Raw genomic sequence first — 21,392 nt, forward strand, 5'->3', positions numbered from 1 at the left:
ACCAACCAGCAACTCGACATCTGCTTTGCTGCCGCCTCCCGCCGGAGCCCGAGCCGAGAGCCCGACAAGAACCAGACTCCCAGACCTCTCCGAGACCGATCCACAGTCCCTGCAAAGAAGGGATCCGTGGAGGCACCGAGTGACGTGGGACCGGACTTCTTGGAAGACACTCGAAAAGCTGACTGCGCAGCTTCTGAGGCATCCTCGACGTTGTGCTTTGGGGACTGAGAACCCCCACCACCGAGCAGCCCTTGCACCGAAGATCAGCCCTCCAGCATCTCCACGATCTGCGTAGGGCCCTTTTGCATTGTGCCACTCGACGCGCCATCCCGGCCACTAGCCACGTGGTCAGCGGCCATCTTGGCGACGAAACCGACGATTTACACAGCAGGTCTGGTTGCTCCAGACCTACCCAAGCTCCTGTAAAAAGGAGCACCCGCTCTGACCTTGCTGGTCCGAGTGTTAAGCATCTTTCAACTTCTGCCTGGCTTGCCTTTGCCAAGGCCTGTTTGCTCCGATCAAGTTGCCGACACCGCCAACAGCGAGAAGCCTGCGTGGGACAGCTCGTGACCGACTCCTGGATGTCCTCGACCCCGGGTATCCACGTGGCTGCAGAAAGAAGCTACCCGACAACGCCTGTTTGCACCCGACATCGCCTGGTTCCAATCTGGTTCCACGGTAGTCACTGGCTAGTGACTTTGAACACTGTCCCCTCTGCTTTCAGGTCTTCACATCTTCAGATCCACCCTTGGATCCACCGGAACTCTTCACATCGAGCCGCCTGCAGCATCTTCAGCTCCAAGCACCATCGACCAGCGTGACGAAACCCGACACTACTTCGACCCTGTGCACCCGCTTCCTGTGGGTGAGGTAACTCAGCTCCGCCGGTGCTCCTGCACTGGTACACATCTCAAGGGCCTGTGTCTTAAGTTTCAGCTCCGTAGGTCACTCGGAAAGTTCCTAACTTTCTAACTTTGTACTTTTTAAGCACCATGGACTTTACATTGGAAAGTGCGTGCACTTTGAACACTGCACCCGAGTCCCGTGGGCCTCTCCCGACTTAGTCACTGCTAGTCTCGAATAGCTCCAGCGATTCCCAAGGCCCTAGGCCTATTCACTTTCCTATTGGTATCTCTTATACCACTTTCTTAGTATATGGTTTAGGTGGCCCCTAGGGCTCATCCATATTGTGCAACTTTTGTGTATTTTAAACTGTCTTGTGATTTAACGCTTGTGCTTCTGTGCTCATAAAGAGTCCAGGGGATTTTATAGTTAATAAATCAATATATATTTTCAATATATATCTGTGTGGTGTCCCTTTCATTTGGTATTCAAGGGGGTTGTGTATGGTATAACAGCTGGCTTCACATGCCTTTCAGAGTTTAGCCTAAGACTGCTTTGTCCACGTTACCACTAGGATAACTGGTCTACAAGGTTGAATTACAACCATCATCATAAGGGTTGCTTGGCATGGTACAAAGTGATCACTAAGAATTAGTGAACATTATATACCAGGCCAACTTCTCACATTGGTGAGCAGCGGATTGGGATCAGAGCTTGCTGTTGTTTTACCATTACAATCTTTGAGATTATCATTTGAAAGATCATACAGGTACCTGCTAGGTACATATAAAACAAGACTAGTATACTTAAGTTCTACTGAACTTAGTTGTTGTAGAGCAAAGGGAGTAGCACACCCTAGCTACAACTACTAGATAGGTTTAGTAGGTAAACACCAGTGTAGGTAGATTGCAACACATCCACCCACACTAGAGCAATGTCTGGAGCAGAGGGGTCCAGTGGACTTACTCCTGTTGAGAGTGACCCTCCAAGGGCACCATCCAAATTTGCTATTTTTTCCTTTAAGGAATTAAGACAGCTTTGTGTCTTAAGGGGTCTGAAGACAGGGCCTTCCCCTACTACAGACCACCTAAGAGAGCTCTTAGACCAGTCTGAGACTCTCAAGCCCTCTAAGGCAAACCCCACAGGGAATGCTGAAGGAGGCCATCCTTCAGAGGATGACACTGTAGACACCCCTGCCCCTATCATCCTGGTAGATGAGGAAGCCTCCACCACTGGAGCTCCTCAGGTAGATGAAGAGGAAGAGGAAGAAGAGGAGGAGGTGGAAAGCAGTGAGTCAGATGATGACAGAAATAGTCAGGTGCTGGTCAGTAGACTGAACCAGGCTAACTTAAGCTTACTTGGGAATGAATCAGGTAACAACCCATTCAGACCCCCAGGTGGACTTAACCAGAAGCCTAGGAGGAGAAGGACTCACTCAGGTGACTCTGACAACTCCCATGCTTCTAGAGGTTCTCATGGTCACTCCAGAAAGAGGATGACTAGCCCTCAGAGAAGGGAACATGAGGCCAAATTGAGAGAATCTCAAATTAGAGAGGCTGAATTGAGAGTCCAGAGACAAGAGTTAGAAATTGCCCTGGCCCAAGAGAAATTTGCTAGAGCAAGACAGCCTAGAGAGAGTGGATTAGGATCCACTGGTGGCAGCAATATCCAGAAGGATAAAGACAGGTCCTTTGATACAAGAAACCTGAGTAAGATTGTGCCCCCCTACAAAGCTGGGGATGATATCCACAAATGGATGACTGCACTTGAGAGAGCCTGCATGGTACAGCAGATCCCTCAGGAGCAGTGGGCAGCAATCTTGTGGCTCTCCTTTGAAGGTAGAGGCAGAGACAGACTCCTCACAGTTAGTGATGGGGATTCTAGAAACTACATGGTCCTGAAGAGTGCTCTGATTGATGGGTTAGGCTTAACCACTGAACAGTACAGGTTAATGTTCAGAGATACCCAGAAGACACAGAATCAGGACTGGTCTGAATTTGTTGAGTGTGCCACTAAGGCTCTGGAGGGCTGGTTGCTGGGAAGTAAGGTTACTGACTATACAGGATTGTATAATTTAATTATGAGAGAGCAAATCTTAAGTAATTGTCAAAATCAGCTTCTACATCAGCACCTGGTTGACTCTGATCTGACCTCTCCACAAGAATTGGGTAAGAGGGCAGACAAATGGGTCAGAACCAGGATCAGGCCTAAGAACCAGGGTGGTGACCAAAAGAAAGAGACTACCAAGCCTCAAGAGAAGGGTGGGGATAAAAGTAAGGAAAAGACTTCCCCAGGGCCCCAAAACTCCAAGAATGGGGGTGGGTCCCCAGACACTTCTACAACCCAGAAAAAGCCTTATTGTCATACCTGTAAACAGGTGGGGCATTACAAAACAGATAGCTGTTGTCCCAAGAATGGCAATAAAGAGAATATACCTCCAGGTAAGACTCCAACACCTCCTGTCACTGTTAGCAGTGGTCCCCCAGGTGGTGGGAGCACCCCCAAGAATTTGGGTGGGTTTACTTTTGGAGGACAGGTGGACTCTGGCCTATCCAGGTCCCCTAACTCAGATACTCTTGTCTATGAGACTGGCATGGGGTTTGCCAATTTCACAGCTTGCCCAAACACTTTGAGCAAGTATAGACAGGAGCCCCTCATCAATGGTTTGAAAGTTGAGGCCTTCAGAGACACAGGGGCTAGCATCACCATGGTGGCTGAATGTCTAGTCCCCTCAAGGCAACTTTTACCTGATGCCAAATATCAGGTGACAAACATTGATGGCATAGAAACCAATCATCCCATGGCAGTAGTCAATCTTAGCTGGGGAGGTGTCACTGGCCCAAAGAGAGTGGCAGTGTCAGCAAACTTGCCTGTAGATTGCCTACTGGGTAATGATTTGGAAATCTCAGCCTGGGCTGAGGTTGAACAACAAACCCATTCTAGAATGGTAAATCTCCATGGAAAGGTTAGTGGGGCTGTGATGGCTACAGCCCCAATCCAAGATGTCCTTCCTGAAAAGGTGGGTAGGGCTGAGCAAACCTCAGCCCCATCTTTAGATAACCTCCCTCCTGAAAAGAGTAGCAGGGCTGTACTAGTAACAGCCCATACCCAAACTGAGTCTCCTCCTGAAAAGGTTGGAGGGGCTGTGATGGCCGCAGCCCAAACTCAAACAGATACATGGGTAGTGAAGCCTGAAATGATGGATCACTCCACCCAAACTGAGAGCATGGAGGAGGAAGAGAAATCTCCCCCTCACCAGACTTTAGGAAAGGATCAGCCTCCTCAGGGAACTGATCTTACCCCTGATGAAGGAATTGTCCCAGAGGTTGTTAGGCCTGGCCTGACAGAGCCTCTGATGGCAGTGGACCCTTCTCAGGTGGGACCCAGTGTGGAGCAGGTAACCTGCCCCTCTCTACCTTGCCTTACTCAGCCCAGGGCTGCAGAGGACAAGAAGGACAGTGAGACCCAAAGGGCCCCCTGTCAAATAAAGCACCCCCATCAACAGATTAGGGGCACCGAAACTAGTAGCCCTATTGAGGTGCAAACTTTAAAAACTCCTGAGGGATCCCCCTTAAAAGTAGTTAGGGACCTCCCCCAGATGGATATTGTTGGGCACAGCCAAACCTGGGACCCTAAGGGCCCAAATCTGAACTGTCCCTCCAGTAAGCCAAACAGAGGGACTCAGCCTCCAGCTTTAGGTAGCCAGAGGTTGACCCTGAGAGCACAGTGCAACTCAGTCAGAGAAAGAAAGGCACACATGGTGGAGAGTGATTGGAGGAAGCTGAGCCCTACAGAGGAAACTCACTTCAGTACTCCATCTCAACACCAGCCTTTGACTTTCCAAAGACACACCACAGGTAGAGATTCCCTATGGTGGAGACCCTCAGATACCCTTAGGGTGAGGGATTGCTTAGTGGACCATGAGACAGGGGGTTACCAAGCCAGAGCTGGTACTTCCTTATATGGCCACTTAGGCAATATAGGCTTACCTGGTCAAGGATAGCCTTATCTCCTTTCGTTTGGGGGGGGGGGGGGGTTATGTAGGAAGGTGGATATCTGACTATGGTTACCCCCAAACTTTTTGCCTGGTGTTTAGCTGGTTTTTGACTTAGTTGGCCTGGGATCCTGCTATTCAGGGCCCCAGGCTGATTGCTCTCTCCTTAAAATGGACTCCATGTACCTTAGGTGCATAACACAATTGGAATTGGTTCACCTTATAGGCCCCTGTAACAGTGTACCATAGGTACCCAGGGCATAGGTGTAGCCAAGGCCTACCAGGGGCTACAGCATGTATTATGCCACCCCTGGCCTGGCCTCCATATTTGACACAACTGGCTGATCACTCAGCTGGGGTAAGTTGGTGTAATCACCTCTTACTTAGGTACAGTATGTCTGTGCCTAACCCTAAACTGGACACATATGTTCCTATCAGCCACTCCTATGGAAGGCCTCAGCAATCCTGGAGGCAGAGTGCTTGGAAATATGTGAGATGGTGCTCTAGCATGAGCTGAGCCTGTCTGCAGCTGTCGGGAACCACTCCCTAAGCTGTTCCGGGATATTGCCATACCATATACTCTTAAGTGCATTATAATCCTCGCGGTTATTTGCTATCTTTGGTTTGGCTTTATCAAAACATGTCGAGTAAGGTGTCATACGAATTGGAATACTATCCCCTCGCCAATTCTGGCGACGGGGATAGCATTCCACCCTTCTAGAGGGACACGACATGTGTGTAGCCTTAACCCCGGTTAAAGTTAAACAGAGCCTCAGCATCACAAAATGAATGCTGCCACCACAGACACGAGTCTGGCCGCCTGCTGCTGACCGAAACTCGGCAGATGGTGGCCTGGACAAAGGGTTTCCTGCCTTGGGAGGTGCGAGCACCACCCCAGACAGGGTTTTGTGTATTGGGTAGGACAGGGCTGAATAGAATCAGACATGCCCGGGGCACACAAGGTGTCCCCGTGCATAGGCCAGTCCAAACCGGTCCTGGGACTTTCCAGACCCAGGCTTGGCGCGGAACTGGACAAAGGAAAGGGGGTGTAACCGCCCCCCTTCCTGGTTCCTCCCACAGGAGGGACCTAGTAGGTGATCCACCCCTCAGATTGGGAATAAGAGTGGGAGCAGTGCCATTGCACAGCAGATCATCCTGAATCAACTTTACACGAAGAAGAAGACTGGACTTCGACATTCTGCTGCACAGAAGACTGAAGAGAATCTCCCTTGTGGCCTAGGAGTGGCCATCCTGTGAACACAGGTACCAACCAGCAACTCGACATCTGCTTTGCCGCCGCCTCCCGCTGGAGCCCGAGCCCAGAGCCCGACAAGAACCAGACTCCCAGACCTCTCAGAGACCGATCCACAGTCCCTGCAAAGAAGGGACCCGTGGAGGCACCGAGTGACGTGGGACCGGACTTCTTGGAAGACACTCGAAAAGCTGACTGCGCAGCTTCTGAGGCATCCTCGACGTTGTGCTTTGGGGACTGAGAACCCCCACCACCGAGCAGCCCTTGCACCGAAGATCAGCCCTCCAGCATCTCCACGATCTGCGTGGGGCCCTTTTGCATTGTGCCACTTGACGCGCCATCCCGGCCACTAGCCACGTGGTCAGCGGCCATCTTGGCAACGAAACCGACGATTTACACAGCAGGTCTGGTTGCTCCAGACCTACCCAAGCTCCTGTAAAAAGGAGCACCCGCTCCGACCTTGCTGGTCCGAGTGTTAAGCATCTTTCAACTTCTGCCTGGCTTGCCTTTGCCAAGGCCTGTTTGCTCCAATCAAGTTGCCGACACCGCCAACAGCGAGAAGCCTGCGTGGGACAGCTCGTGACCGACTCCTGGACATCCTCGACCCCGGGTATCCACGTGGCTGTAGAAAGAAGCTACCCGACAACGCCTGTTTGCACCCGACATCGCCTGGTTCCAATCTGGTTCCACGGTAGTCACTGGCTAGTGACTTTGAACACTGTCCCCTCTGCTTTCAGGTCTTCACATCTTCAGATCCACCCTTGGATCCACCGGAACTCTTCACATCGAGCCGCCTGCAGCATCTTCAGCTCCAAGCACCATCGACCAGCGTGACGAAACCCGACACTACTTCGACCCTGTGCACCCGCTTCCTGTGGGTGAGGTAACTCAGCTCCGCCGGTGCTCCTGCACTGGTACACATCTCAAGGGCCTGTGTCTTAAGTTTCAGCTCCGTAGGTCACTCGGAAGGTTCCTAAGTTTCTAACTTTGTACTTTTTACGCACCATAGACTTTACATTGGAAAGTGCGTGCAATTTGAACACTGCACCCGAGTCCCGTGGGCCTCTCCCGACTTAGTCACTGCTAGTCTCGAATAGCTCCAGCGATTCCCAAGGCCCTAGGCCTATTCACTTTCCTATTGGTATCTCTTATACCACTTTCTTAGTATATGGTTTAGGTGGCCCCTAGGGCTCATCCATATTGTGCAACTTTTGTGTATTTTAAACTGTCTTGTGATTTAACGCTTGTGCTTCTGTGCTCATAAAGAGTCCAGGGGATTTTATAGTTAATAAATCAATATATATTTTCAATATATATCTGTGTGGTGTCCCTTTCATTTGGTATTCAAGGGGGTTGTGTATGGTATAACAGCTGGCTTCACATGCCTTTCAGAGTTTAGCCTAAGACTGCTTTGTCCACGTTACCACTAGGATAACTGGTCTACAAGGTTGAATTACAACCATCATCATAAGGGTTGCTTGGCATGGTCCAAAGTGATCACTAAGAATTAGTGAACATTATATACCAGGCCAACTTCTCACAGGTAGCTGATGGTGGCATAGTCTTTAATGTAGTGGGCACAGTAGCTCTCCATTCCCAGGAAGGAGCGGAGGTCGCTGACGTCCTGTGGTTGTGGAGTGTCCGCAAGGGCAGACACTTTCTCAGGAGCTGGCTTCATGCCGTCCTTGGAGAAGAAATGTCTGTAAAATGTTAGCGTGGACTTGTGGAATTCACACTTGTTCGGATTGAGGGTGAGGTTGGTGTTGAATAAGGCGTGGCACACCCGGTCCAAAGCTTTGTCCTGTTCCACTTGGTTCTCCCCAAACACTAGGATGTCGTCGCTGTAATTAAAGGCATTTGGGATGCCCTGGATAACCCTACGATTGGCCTCTTGAAAGATCTCTGCAGCGGAAGATATTCCGAAGTTAAGGCTTTTATATCGGAATAGACCTTGATGGGCCGTGAAAGTGGTGATATAATAAGATTGTTCATGTAGTTCTAATTGGTGGTATCCCTTGTTGAGGTCCAGCTTTGAGAACACAGTTGCTCCATCGAGGCGAGCAATCATATCGCTGATATGAGGTCCAGGATGTCTTTCCCTCTCGATGGCTGTGTTCGGGGCCCGCATGTCAACTCAGAGGCGTACTTAATTGTCTTGTCCTTTCTTGGGCACTACCACCACAGGAGACACCCATGGGATGAACCCTGTGGATCTTTCAATGATGTCCGTCCGCAGTAGGTCTTGGGGCTCGTCATCCACTGCATGTTGTAAATGGAATGGCACCTTTCTGTGGTGTTGCGCTATCGGGGACACCTGCTCGTTGATGTGTAACTTGACCTTGAATTGGTTGTGTTTTCCGAGCCCCTTGAACAGGTTCGGGAATTTGTTGACGATATCCGGGGAATCATCCACGGTGTACAAAAGTTCAACAAGTTTGAGGCGTTCTGCTGTTGGCAGACTGAGGAGGCAATCCGCTGCATCAGGACCCTCAATCACATGGATATGTGCTTGGATCTGTCGGTCTTTATAGGTAAGAGTTGTGCGGAACTGTCCCTTGCAGGGTAGGGGCTTCCTGGGCATCCACGTGTAAACACGAACAGCGGCTGGTTCTAGTCTTGGCTGAGGTTTCATGCTGTTGTGTTCCATGGTACATATGTAGTTTAAGGATGCTCCTGAGTCTAATACAAATTTGGCCGGGTAACTTCCTATTTGAATGTTCAGCCGTGGGTATTTTTTCAGTCTGTCTGGGTCCGATACCATACACACATATTCGTCACTGTCTTGAGACACGTGCGTGGGAGAGGACGATTCTCAAGACGTTGACCTCTGAGATCTATGTGAGCCAGTTGAGTGAGTGCTAGACCTTGACGAGCTGGAGGAGCGACTTTGCCTTCTCCTTACTGCCCTAGCGTGGTGGCGAGGTCTTGAGCTTGACTTGGCTGTCTTTGTTTCTGACCGACGCGTTTGGCAGGTTGCTTCAAAGTGATTTTCTCTCCCGCATCGGTGACACTGTTGTCCTATGGCAGGAAATTGTCCCGAGTGCGGATAGTCTTGACCGCATCTGTAACATTTTTGAGGCTGGCATGTTTGTGTGGTAACTTCGGGCTCCAGTGCGTGACAAAGTCGCTCGGGAGTTCTGTGTCAGTCTTCCTGATTTGCGGCGGTCAGAATGGTGCCTCGAGTCCACGTGCGATTGCATTCGAAAGGCTTGTTCCTTTTTTTCAGACTTGCTGGCTTCCATTTTCTTAGCGTGGTCTTCAGCTTGATCGTTGATGCGAGTGAGTTCTTCAATTTCTTCCAGCGTGTAATGTTTCTTCAGCAATTGGCGGCACAGTGATTCCGATTGGCATCCCTCAATAATGCGCAGTCGTAGGGCATCTTCAGTGTTGAACGCGTCAAACTCGCAGTACTGGCCTAGGCGTCGAATGCGAGCAATGAAGTCACACATTCATCTTTTTCTTGGGAAGCAAGGTTGAACGTGTATCGCTCGTAATCTAGGTTTTGCTTGTGAAGGACCTTCCGATCCAGGGCTCCTTTTACATCCTCATATGAGGTGGCAGTGGCGGCGGGCAATTCTTTGATAATCTGCGCGATGTCCTTTCCTATCAGATTTCGCAAAGCTATCAGCTTCTGCTTGGAATCTTGCAACTGGGACCCTGGCATAAAGTACTCAAAATCTTCTGCCCAGCTGTTCCCAGACATTAATTCTAGAGGCTCTGGCGGGCGTCGGTATGACACTCCCATCATCATGTGTCGCGGTTGCGGAGCTTGTGGGGTGGACCCTGTGGCTTCTGGGCGTGAGGTGTCAGGTTCATTGGGCATCTTGAACGCAGATGTGGGCTCAATTGGCTGTGTCAAGCTTTATTCCTAGGAATTTTTGCAGGTTTCGTGCACTTGCCTGACCTCAAGCTGGCGGCAGTGTCAGGAACTGATGACGTCCTATTCACAGTGCCTGACTTCAAAATGGCTGCCAAGGAGGACACAGGTCCTTCTATGTACAGTGTCTGCTTCAATTTCTGGCATTTTTCCATTAAGGGCAGTTGCTGCTCAGACTCACCCTTCATGCGCTGCTGATCTTTTGCTGCATGGCACCTCCGTGGCTCACAATTTCCAGCGCAATTGTGTTTTTATCCGCGCTCTTTTCGACATCTCGGGCTAGTCTTCGGCTGTAGACACGCGCTCTGCGGTCGCAGCGAGGGGCAGTGCGTGGATCAGCACAATCCCACCCTCGTCGCCAGTGTTACGTTTTAGGCCCCCCAAAGAAAGCTCATTACTGGAGCTAGGGATTAACGTGGCTTTATTCTCATAGCCGGATCCCGAACTGACCTCCCTTTCCTGCCGTCCCTCCCTATCCACTTCCCCCTGCCTTGTGATACAGACATGGTCAGGTGGACGACATGACAAGGGCTACTGTTTACTGCCCTCCTGGGCCACTTTCAGAGTTTGCCCTACCAGATATCCCAGCTTCCTACAGTCTCCAAACAGCCAATTTCATGTTATTAGGCAATTTAAACCTACATACACAATACAAAGTTTGTAAACCTGCCGCAAACTTACATTTGAACTTATCAGCACTCCAGCTTGCCCAACCGATTGTGTCCCCCACTCATAATAAACGACATATATTGGACCCGATGTTTTCAAATATTTCAAATATTTGAATGAAGGCCCCTCTGCCAGACTGCTGGTCAGACCATTTTTAAATTCCTTTTAGCATCCCCAAAATAGGAGCAAAAATCCATAGAAAACAGGAAACAAGGATCTCCCGGCAGTGGTCCAAACTGGACCTGATTGGTTGGGAAACGTAACTCAGCTCCAGAGCTAGTTGGAGATGTCTCCACTTCATACTCTTGGCCTCATTTATGAAAAGGGACGCATCGTGCATGAAAACAGCGATGTGTCACTTTTCATTGCGCCCTCCTTGCTCCATGCTGGATGCGTCATACTTACAGTATGACGCATCATGTCACAAGGAGTTACAGATACGTCAGTACTTCCGAAGTATCTGTAGGCGCAAAAATGACGCATTGCTGGAGTGTGTCACAAAAGTGACGCAACCCCAGCAATGCGTTGTTTCACATGGGGCAAGCCCCATGTGAAAGGGCCTGCGTCAGTCTTATGCCTACTGTGAGGCAGGTGTAAGATATTGACGCAATGGCACCCTAGAAGTGACGCAGTGAAATCTCAAAGATTTTACTGCATCACTACTGTAAGGCTTACTTGCGTGGGAACGCCCCCCCCTGCATACATTATACCTGACGCAGGTATAATGTAGCGCCAGGATTTACAAAGTGACGCATCTGCTTAGATGCGTCACTTTGTAAATAGAACGCAACAGGGGGCATGTTTTACGCTGCCGTTGCATCACAAAAAGTGACGCAACAACAGCGCAAAACTGACGCATGGCCTCATAAATATTGCCCGAAATGTTTAATGATTGGATCAATACCACCTTATATACACTTGTTCCTTTAGAAGCAAGTAAGAATTCCAACCCTTGTGACAAAGCTCAGTGGCTCTCCGTGGAGTTGAGTGAATTAACGAAAGTGTGTAAAAGATGAGAGAGGAAGCGGAGAGCTAACTACAGTGACACTTGTACACAGGCTTACAGCCATGCTCTGAAATAATATCAACACCCTATCTGGAGAACCCGGATAAACAACTTCGCAAGCAGAATTAGCCGGTCCGCAAATTCATCTAAGGAAATGTATACTAATGTTAACTCTTTTCTAAAACCAATACTTCATGAGCAACGCCCTCAGAAACTCGCAGTGAGACAAGAGCAAATCATTTCTTAGGGAAAGTCAGCCTCATATATGAGGCTTTGTCTGGATCAGCCGAAATTAACGACAGGACTCATAAAGTGTCTGTTGTCAATAAATCCAAAGCTGAGTTTGCCATGTTTAGTGCAATATGGAAAATGGATATCCTGGACCTTGTGGGTCTCGTCAAATCAGGATCCCTGTTGAACCCCGCTCCCCTAGACATCCTTCTGAAAGGAAAAGATGCAGTTCTTACAGCCAAGGCAGGGTTTTACAATTCTTCCCGGGACAGCGGCACGGTCCCAGATGCTTAGAAACCCGCCATCATACAACCTCTATTAAAAAACAGCGTTAGATCCAGAGCAGATTTATAACTGTAGACCCATCTCACTGCTCCCACATCTTTCTGAATTCCTGTAAAATAACAACTATCTACATTCTACACAAAAGGGTGTTTGTTGGGGCTGCAGCAAGGAAACTGCTTTATATATGGCCACAGAGGATCTAAAACAAGTCTAAGATAAGGGTGGTTCAGCTGCACTTTTTCTTCCTGATTCATGCGCAGTCTTTTACACAGTCTCCCATTCCACTCTCCTTCGCAGATTGGAAGAAGCTGGAGTCACAGGCAGCGCGTTAAAATGGCTATTGTCGTTTTTAACTAACAAGAGATTTCAAGTCAGCGAAGAGCCATTTTGTTCCAAGATGCACCAGTTAAAATGTGGAGTCCTCAAGGCTCCTCCCTTAGCCCCACACTTATAAGTCTTTATAGATGTACGACCCTTACATTTTGCGACTCGCAAATCAAGTCTCTGTGCGATTCGCAATTTGTGACTCGCAAAATGCAATGTACAACCGTGTCACAGATACTGTTAGTGATTCCCAATGTGGTCGTAAATTGCATGCCTCATCAATATTCATGAGGCAATCGCAATTTGCGAGCCCATTGGGAATGGCTAGCACTCCCAGCGATGGTGGTCTGCTGGGGTCAGCAGACCACCATGTCTGAATCTGCTTTTCAGATAAAGCAGTATTTTTTTTAATGCAGCCCGTTTTCTTTAAAGGAAAACGCGATGCATTTAAAAAAAAAAATGAAACTCTTCAGTTTAGTTTTTTAAGGGCAGGCAGTGGTCCCTGGGATCAGTGCCTGCTCTTAAAAAGTAGTTTCTCACACACTCACAAAGGGGAAGGGGTACCCAGGGGACCCCTTCCCATTTGCAAGTGGTTTACCACCTACTTGAAGTAGGTGGTAAACTGTGAGTGTTTTGCGGCCACCAATGCAGTTGCAAAACAATAGTACATGGCAGCGAGTCTCGCTATAGGGAACGGACGCCCCTTCCTAATAACGAGAGTCATAAACGCTATTTTGCGAGTCAGCGACTCTCAAAATAGCGCTTGTACATGGTATTACCCTTTTTTGCAGGCTCAAACAGGCCGATCTCCCATTTGCAAGCTCAAAAAAGAGTTGTACATCTGGCCCCTAGACACTTATGCTGACACTGCAGGAAGTGCACCGCATGGAGCATGCACCAAACACACCTATTGAAGAAACATCCTGAAACAGCTGGGAAGCACAAAACACTGAAACACAACACAAACATGTCCCCCCCTTTCTCCACACATCTAAGCAATGAAACAACATGTAAACCATACCTCACCAGGCACATGGAGAAGCATTAAATCTTCACAACTCACTCCACACCAACGAAACAGGAAAATAAAAATGTCACAGAGTCTCATTGTGCGACAGGACTGGGTCCCTCACCCTTCAACCCCTCCAGCACAGGGGTCTCCGTTGCACCGAGATCTCTATAAAAACAATTCAGTCCAAGCGGGGAGAGACAGGTAGCTTTACAAGTGGTAAATATGACGTCACTGGTAACGTTGTTTAGCTTTTAAGACTATGTCGCTTGCGGCACTCAAGAATTTGCGGTGATGCAGTACAGGACTGGCATCTTACGCAGACCATGGTGTTCAGAATTTTGATTTTTTCCCACTGTACTCATAAGATGAGGCTGACCATTGACCCACACAAGGTGGCATGCGTCATTATTGGGGTCGCTCCTTGCCTGCAGCTGCACCTGTTTCCGGGGTGGGGGCAGAGTGGGTCAGCACAAAAAGTAGCACACTGTGGTGACTGAAACTCTAACTCCAAGGCAGGCCAAGGCCTTCTCACCGTTCAACCTTCTCTCCTGTATTGGAAGACCACGGACGAGGAGGGGGTATTTGTGTGAACTCATAGACGCAAAGAGGATTTTGAAGGTTTTATCAGCATGTCTCTCCTTAATCCATCCCTTGTGAATTCACTGCCACTAGCAGCCTGTGCGCTAGATAATTAAATCATCTGGGGGCAGATTTACAAGCCCCTTGTGACATATTTAGGCCGCTGTTGCATCACTTCTGTGACGCAGTGGTGGTGTAAACCATGCGCCACGTTGCGCTTTATTTACAATGTGATTTATCCAGGGAGATGCCTCACGTTGTAAAGCCCTGCGCCACATGAAACCTGCATTAGGTTTCACGTGGGCGTTCCGTCACAGGGTGGGCTTTCCATTGAAGGAACGCCTCGTATAAGTGACTCAGTGAAATCTACAAAATTTCACTGAGTCACTTTTCCGCGGCCGCTGCGACAAAACCTTACGCCAGGCGTACGGAGTGGCTCTCCACGTTAGGTAAGGGCGGCCCCTGTGCATTGCTGGAGTTGTGTCATGACTCCAGCAATGTGCCGTCCTTACGCCACAAGATGCGACACGCATCTGCCTTTCCTTGCGCCACGGTGCGCCACATTGTAAATGCGATTTAGAAAAGGGGGTGGTGAAGAACAGAGTGTCTGAGTTAAACAGACCACTCTTACCCAGTCCAAAGATCAGGGCTTGATCCATCACCGTTATTTATCTCACTGCCCCATCCCAGCTCAGAACCTGGCTATATGCAAATCAGTCTGTCCCTGGCCCAGTGCATCATGGGAACAGGGCAGGCTAAACTACCAAGCCAATTCTTCACCAGAAAGGAGACAAGCTACCGGGGACCGGTTTCTGGCATTTCAGCCTTCTTCGGCCCGGCTTGCTTGAATCCTAATGGAGCAGTGAGAAAGGGACTCATGTCTGAGTATACCCTGCCACACCTATAGTGGCCAAAAACGATTTAGAAAAGGGGGTGGTGAAGAACAGAGTGTCTGAGTTAAACAGACCACTCTTACCCAGTCCAAAGATCAGGGCTTGATCCATCACCGTTATTTATCTCACTGCCCCATCCCAGCTCAGAACCTGGCTATATGCAAATCAGTCTGTCCCTGGCCCAGTGCATCATGGGAACAGGGCAGACTAAACTACCAAGCCAATTCTTCACCAGAAAGGAGACAAGCTACCGGGGACCGGTTTCTGGCATTTCAGCCTTCTTCGGCCCGGCTTGCTTGAATCCTAATGGAGCAGTGAGAAAGGGACTCATGTCTGAGTATACCCTGCCACATCTATAGTGGCCAAAAACGATTTAGAAAAGGGGGTGGTGAAGAACAGAGTGTCTGAGTTAAACAGACCACTCTTACCCAGTCCAAAGATCAGGGCTTGATCCATCACCGTTATTTATCTCACTGCCCCATCCCAGCTCAGAACCTGGCTATATGCAAATCAGTCTGTCCCTGGCCCAGTGCATCATGGGAACAGGGCAGACTAAACTACCAAGCCAATTCTTCACCAGAAAGGAGACAAGCTACCGGGGACCGGTTTCTGGCATTTCAGCCTTCTTCGGCCCGGCTTGCTTGAATCCTAATGGAGCAGTGAGAAAGGGACTCATGTCTGAGTATACCCTGCCACACCTATAGTGGCCAAAAACGATTTAGAAAAGGGGGTGGTGAAGAACAGAGTGTCTGAGTTAAACATCTGTGAGACCCTTGCTCATTGCACCATCAGGATTCAAGCAAACCGGGCCGAAGACGGCTGTAATGCCAGAAACCGGTCCCCGGGAGCTTGTTTCCTTCCCAGTGTAAGAATTGGCTTTTGTAGTTTGGTTTGCCCTGTTCCCATCATGCACTGGGACAGGAACAGACTAATTTGCATACAGCCAGGTTCTGAAACTGGGATGGTGCAGTGAGCTAAAAAACGGTGTTGGATCTAGCCCTGATCTCTTGACTGGGTGAGAGCTTTCTGCTTAATTCAAAGACTCTGTCCCTCACCACCCCTTGTTGTAAATATTTTTGCCCACCCTAAGCGTGGAAGGGTATTCTCAGATGTGAGACCCTTGCTCATTGCACCATCAGGATTCAAGCAAACCGGGCCGAAGACGGCTGTAATGCCAGAAACCGGTCCCCGGGAGCTTGTTTCCTTCCCAGTGTAAGAATTGGCTTTTGTAGTTTGGTTTGCCCTGTTCCCATCATGCACTGGGACAGGAACAGACTAATTTGCATACAGCCAGGTTCTGAAACTGGGATGGTGCAGTGAGCTAAAAAACGGTGTTGGATCTAGCCCTGATCTCTTGACTGGGTGAGAGCTTTCTGCTTAATTCAGAGACTCTGTCCCTCACCACCCCTTGTTGTAAATATTTTTGTCCACCCTAAGCGTGGAAGGGTATTCTCAGTTGTGAGACCCTTGCTCATTGCACCATCAGGATTCAAGCAAACCGGGCCGAAGACGGCTGTAATGCCAGAAACCGGTCCCCGGGAGCTTGTTTCCTTCCCAGTGTAAGAATTGGCTTTTGTAGTTTGGTTTGCCCTGTTCCCATCATGCACTGGGACAGGAACAGACTAATTTGCATACAGCCAGGTTCTGAAACTGGGATGGTGCAGTGAGCTAAAAAACGGTGTTGGATCTAGCCCTGATCTCTTGACTGGGTGAGAGCTTTCTGCTTAATTCAGAGACTCTGTCCCTCACCACCCCTTGTTGTAAATATTTTTGTCCACCCTAAGCGTGGAAGGGTATTCTCAGATGTGAGACCCTTGCTCATTGCACCATCAGGATTCAAGCAAACCGGGCCGAAGACGGCTGTAATGCCAGAAACCGGTCCCCGGGAGCTTGTTTCCTTCCCAGTGTAAGAATTGGCTTTTGTAGTTTGGTTTGCCCTGTTCCCATCATGCACTGGGACAGGAACAGACTAATTTGCATACAGCCAGGTTCTGAAACTGGGATGGTGCAGTGAGCTAAAAAACGGTGTTGGATCTAGCCCTGATCTCCTGACTGGGTGAGAGCTTTCTGCTTAATTCAGAGACTCTGTCCCTCACCACCCCTTGTTGTAAATATTTTTGTCCACCCTAAGCGTGGAAGGGTATTCTCAGATGTGAGACCCTTGCTCATTGCACCATCAGGATTCAAGCAAACCGGGCCGAAGACGGCTGTAATGCCAGAAACCGGTCCCCGGGAGCTTGTTTCCTTCCCAGTGTAAGAATTGGCTTTTGTAGTTTGGTTTGCCCTGTTCCCATCATGCACTGGGACAGGAACAGACTAATTTGCATACAGCCAGGTTCTGAAACTGGGATGGTGCAGTGAGCTAAAAAACGGTGTTGGATCTAGCCCTGATCTCTTGACTGGGTGAGAGCTTTCTGCTTAATTCAGAGACTCTGTCCCTCACCACCCCTTGTTGTAAATATTTTTGTCCACCCTAAGCGTGGAAGGGTATTCTCAGATGTGAGACCCTTGCTCATTGCACCATCAGGATTCAAGCAAACCGGGCCGAAGACGGCTGTAATGCCAGAAACCGGTCCCCGGGAGCTTGTTTCCTTCCCAGTGTAAGAATTGGCTTTTGTAGTTTGGTTTGCCCTGTTCCCATCATGCACTGGGACAGGAACAGACTAATTTGCATACAGCCAGGTTCTGAAACTGGGATGGTGCAGTGAGCTAAAAAACGGTGTTGGATCTAGCCCTGATCTCTTGACTGGGTGAGAGCTTTCTGCTTAATTCAGAGACTCTGTCCCTCACCACCCCTTGTTGTAAATATTTTTGTCCACCCTAAGCGTGGAAGGGTATTCTCAGATGTGAGACCCTTGCTCATTGCACCATCAGCATTCAAGCAAACCGGGCCGAAGACGGCTGTAATGCCAGAAACCGGTCCCCGGGAGCTTGTTTCCTTCCCAGTGTAAGAATTGGCTTTTGTAGTTTGGTTTGCCCTGTTCCCATCATGCACTGGGACAGGAACAGACTAATTTGCATACAGCCAGGTTCTGAAACTGGGATGGTGCAGTGAGCTAAAAAACGGTGTTGGATCTAGCCCTGATCTCTTGACTGGGTGAGAGCTTTCTGCTTAATTCAGAGACTCTGTCCCTCACCACCCCTTGTTGTAAATATTTTTGTCCACCCTAAGCGTGGAAGGGTATTCTCAGATGTGAGACCCTTGCTCATTGCACCATCAGGAGTCAAGCAAACCGGGCCGAAGACGGCTGTAATGCCAGAAACCGGTCCCCGGGAGCTTGTTTCCTTCCCAGTGTAAGAATTGGCTTTTGTAGTTTGGTTTGCCCTGTTCCCATCATGCACTGGGACAGGAACAGACTAATTTGCATACAGCCAGGTTCTGAAACTGGGATGGTGCAGTGAGCTAAAAAACGGTGTTGGATCTAGCCCTGATCTCTTGACTGGGTGAGAGCTTTCTGCTTAATTCAGAGACTCTGTCCCTCACCACCCCTTGTTGTAAACATTGTAAATGCGACGCACCAGTGGTGGCGCAAGGGGAGACTTGCTTGTCGCATCTGTTTTTGCACATCCCTGCTGATTTGCAGAGACGCACCAGGCATTGTAAATATGCCCTCTGGTCTGTAGGAAAGATCTGACAACCAGACACCTCCCAAAATCAACTCCCTTAAGTAGTATTGAGGTTTCGAGTCACTTTGATAATAGAATTGAGTTTTTTTTTGACTTTTGCAGGACTTACTTACCAAGCAGATATCATACTGGATAACCTCTCCAGAGATTTTAATGGAGACTGTATTGTGAATTAGAAATACTTGCTATGCAATGGATTCGTTGTACGGTTTGGCAGCTGCCTCTGTATTTAGCTAGGTGAGACATCGTTGAGTCATCTGTAGTTTTGAGATCCTAGTGGTCAAGGATAATGTCTTTCTCTGCCTCACTCTTTCTTTTCTCATTTTTTCTAAGTACCTAGAGTCCTCTCTGGATTCCTCTCCTCACTCTTATTTCAAAGTTTCCCTCTCTATGACTTTTCTCTCTTCTGAATATGCCCCGTTCTGAACTTCTCTTTATTCTTTACACATGGTTGTTTCCACCCTCTCTCTTTTACATCCTTGCCACCCCTCTCTGTGCACATGCAGAATGTTACCTCTCTCTTTGCCTTCTCTGCCTATCTGCCATTGATGGCACATGGCACATGCATCTCATGAATCCAATGTCCTTCCGCCCCGCCCCTTATGATTGTCCTCCGAAGTGTCTCAGGTATAAGGCTAGAGCGCTGTTTCTACCTTTCCTATTCTCTTGGCAGGGTGCAGCGGGAGCAGCTGGCCGCCATCTTCGAGCTCATGAAGGAGAAGGAGGAAACCTTTGGACCGATGTCGGAAGTGGAGGTGGAGGAGCAGCTGAAGCTCTACAACATGTAGTGTATGTTTGTGCGGGGAATTTGGTGTCCGGAATGTGATATGTAGATACAATGTAGATGCTAGGACAATGTTTTTTCAGCCGAAGATGTTTGGACTGTCGAACACTGTAAGCTGCGTCAAGAAGATCCATTCTGTGAAGAGACGATGGTAATCAGTGGGTACAAAGAATCTTGGTCATCGGAGATGCTAATAAGAGAGATACAAACAACGCTGTTATACGTCATGTGTCCATCAGCTGAGGTTTGCGACTTTTTCTACTTCAAATGTGGCGGAAGACACTGCAGAATGTAGGATTTAACAAATCCTTCCATACATAGACTTTTTGTACTGTAAATGTTTCAAACTTTAAATTATATTTATTCTGCTTTAACACTTTGGTGTTTGTTGTTGTATTTATAAAATATATTAGATTTCCCTTATACATGCATGTATGTTCATAGTGAACTTGAAGTGGGCAGCTGTTTGCAGTTACTCTCTGTCGTGTACAATTAGCGTACTCATGGCCAGCTCAAAATAAGTGGTGAGGGCGCCACCAGTAACCTTGTAAGAGAAGGTTTCACTGAAAAAACATAAACATTAACTCATTCCTCCAGTTTGTGATGCATTAGAAATCACACACGACAACATTAGTAACATCACAACTTACAGCAGGATGACATAACCATTGACATCAATTCTTGAACACAATTCCCCCTCAAGCACTCAACAAGTTCTTCAAACACCACAAAAGACATCTTTGCAAAGCAAATGCAATATAATTATCTCTATAACAGTTTTCAAAGCATGAATTAATGTGAAAGGTAGGTTATAAACAAGTCCACTGGAATTATCTAGCAGTGAAAGAACAAATTATGCCACATCACTGCCTGAATTGTGCAGCAAGAAAAGACAAATTGTGTAGCATAATGCAAAATATTCTGTGGCAGTATTAATTCACAATTTAGTCATTTTAGCACACAACATTTTGAACAAAGGTTTCACCAAAGTAGTACCAGTAAGTTGTGACCAGTTAACTTTTACAAAGAGTCTGCCACTGTGCAGAACACATGTGGCTCTTTTTTTAGTAACTTTTGACCTATTTAAGCAGATTTTTTCTGCTGTGCAAATTATGCAGATGTTAGGTTATCTTGCAAGCAAAGTAATTCCGTTATTTTGTAAAAAAAAAAAAAACTCCATAGCAGCAAACGTCATGATCCCAGTGGACTGATCTTAAATATTATTTAGCATGATTCGATGTGTTACGCTGCATTCAAGTTCTTTAGCTATATTCGGTGTGCTTGTGGGCTACTAGCAAGGCTTCCTCAACTTGTTAGCTATGCAAACAGTAATTGACACATGAGTTTAAGGTCCGAAATTGGGGTTATCAGTTCTTTGATACCCGCCAGCTGGATACTTCTAATGAGAATAAACCTTCAAACCATGTTTCCTGCTTTAAGGTATTCTCGAGCCAACAAGGATTCCTACGTCACCGTTTCCTCACTACTGTGCTTCCTTATCAACTGTCAAAAAAGGGTTAAAGCTCTTTTCAGTTTCTATACTATGCAGCTACAACTTTTACCTGTAAGTAGTTCTCCACAACTTCCTGTTAAGCCTTTTTTTCATTTCTCCATCAAAGTAAATATGGATTCGATAGCATGCACATCCTAGGCGTTGAGAAGAAATAATAAACTCAACTGCAGTTTTTCATGCTAGAGATTATGAGACCCACCGGGAAGCTACAATTATCCCAATGTCCCTTGTCCTCGTCCAATCATTCCTTTTGAGGTGGATCCCACCACAACTAGGAGAGGTAAGAAGGAAGTGGAGGGACCCACCTCAAAAGTGGTAACTATGCCAAGGAAAATAGGGACTAAATATAATGAGACTGTCACTCCTGCCCTATACATCTGTACTACTTTCCTGTGTGTTCATGGTTACGCTACAGAACGAACAAGCTGCATGGGCCACACTGTTCCCAGGAACACACAAATTGATAATGAAAACTCTTCTGTGTGCTCCGTCTAAAACATGAC

The 21,392-nt window shown here is 48.1% G+C and overlaps 1 protein-coding gene across 1 annotated transcript in view; it reads left to right on the top strand.

Moving 5' to 3' along the window:
• Positions 1-19,748, top strand: part of MXRA7 (matrix remodeling associated 7) — a 293,370-nt gene extending 273,622 nt beyond the window's left edge. The window contains exon 4 of the mRNA XM_086930679.1: positions 19,266-19,748. Coding sequence (XP_086786805.1) covers positions 19,266-19,380 — 115 coding nt within the window. The 3' untranslated portion in view covers positions 19,381-19,748. The remainder of the gene's footprint in view (positions 1-19,265) is intronic.
• Positions 19,749-21,392: the final 1,644 nt, after the last annotated feature.

The sequence above is a fragment of the Lissotriton vulgaris genome, chromosome 7 (genome assembly GCF_964263255.1).
Source record: "Lissotriton vulgaris chromosome 7, aLisVul1.2, whole genome shotgun sequence".
Classification (NCBI taxonomy): Eukaryota; Metazoa; Chordata; class Amphibia; order Caudata; family Salamandridae; genus Lissotriton; species Lissotriton vulgaris.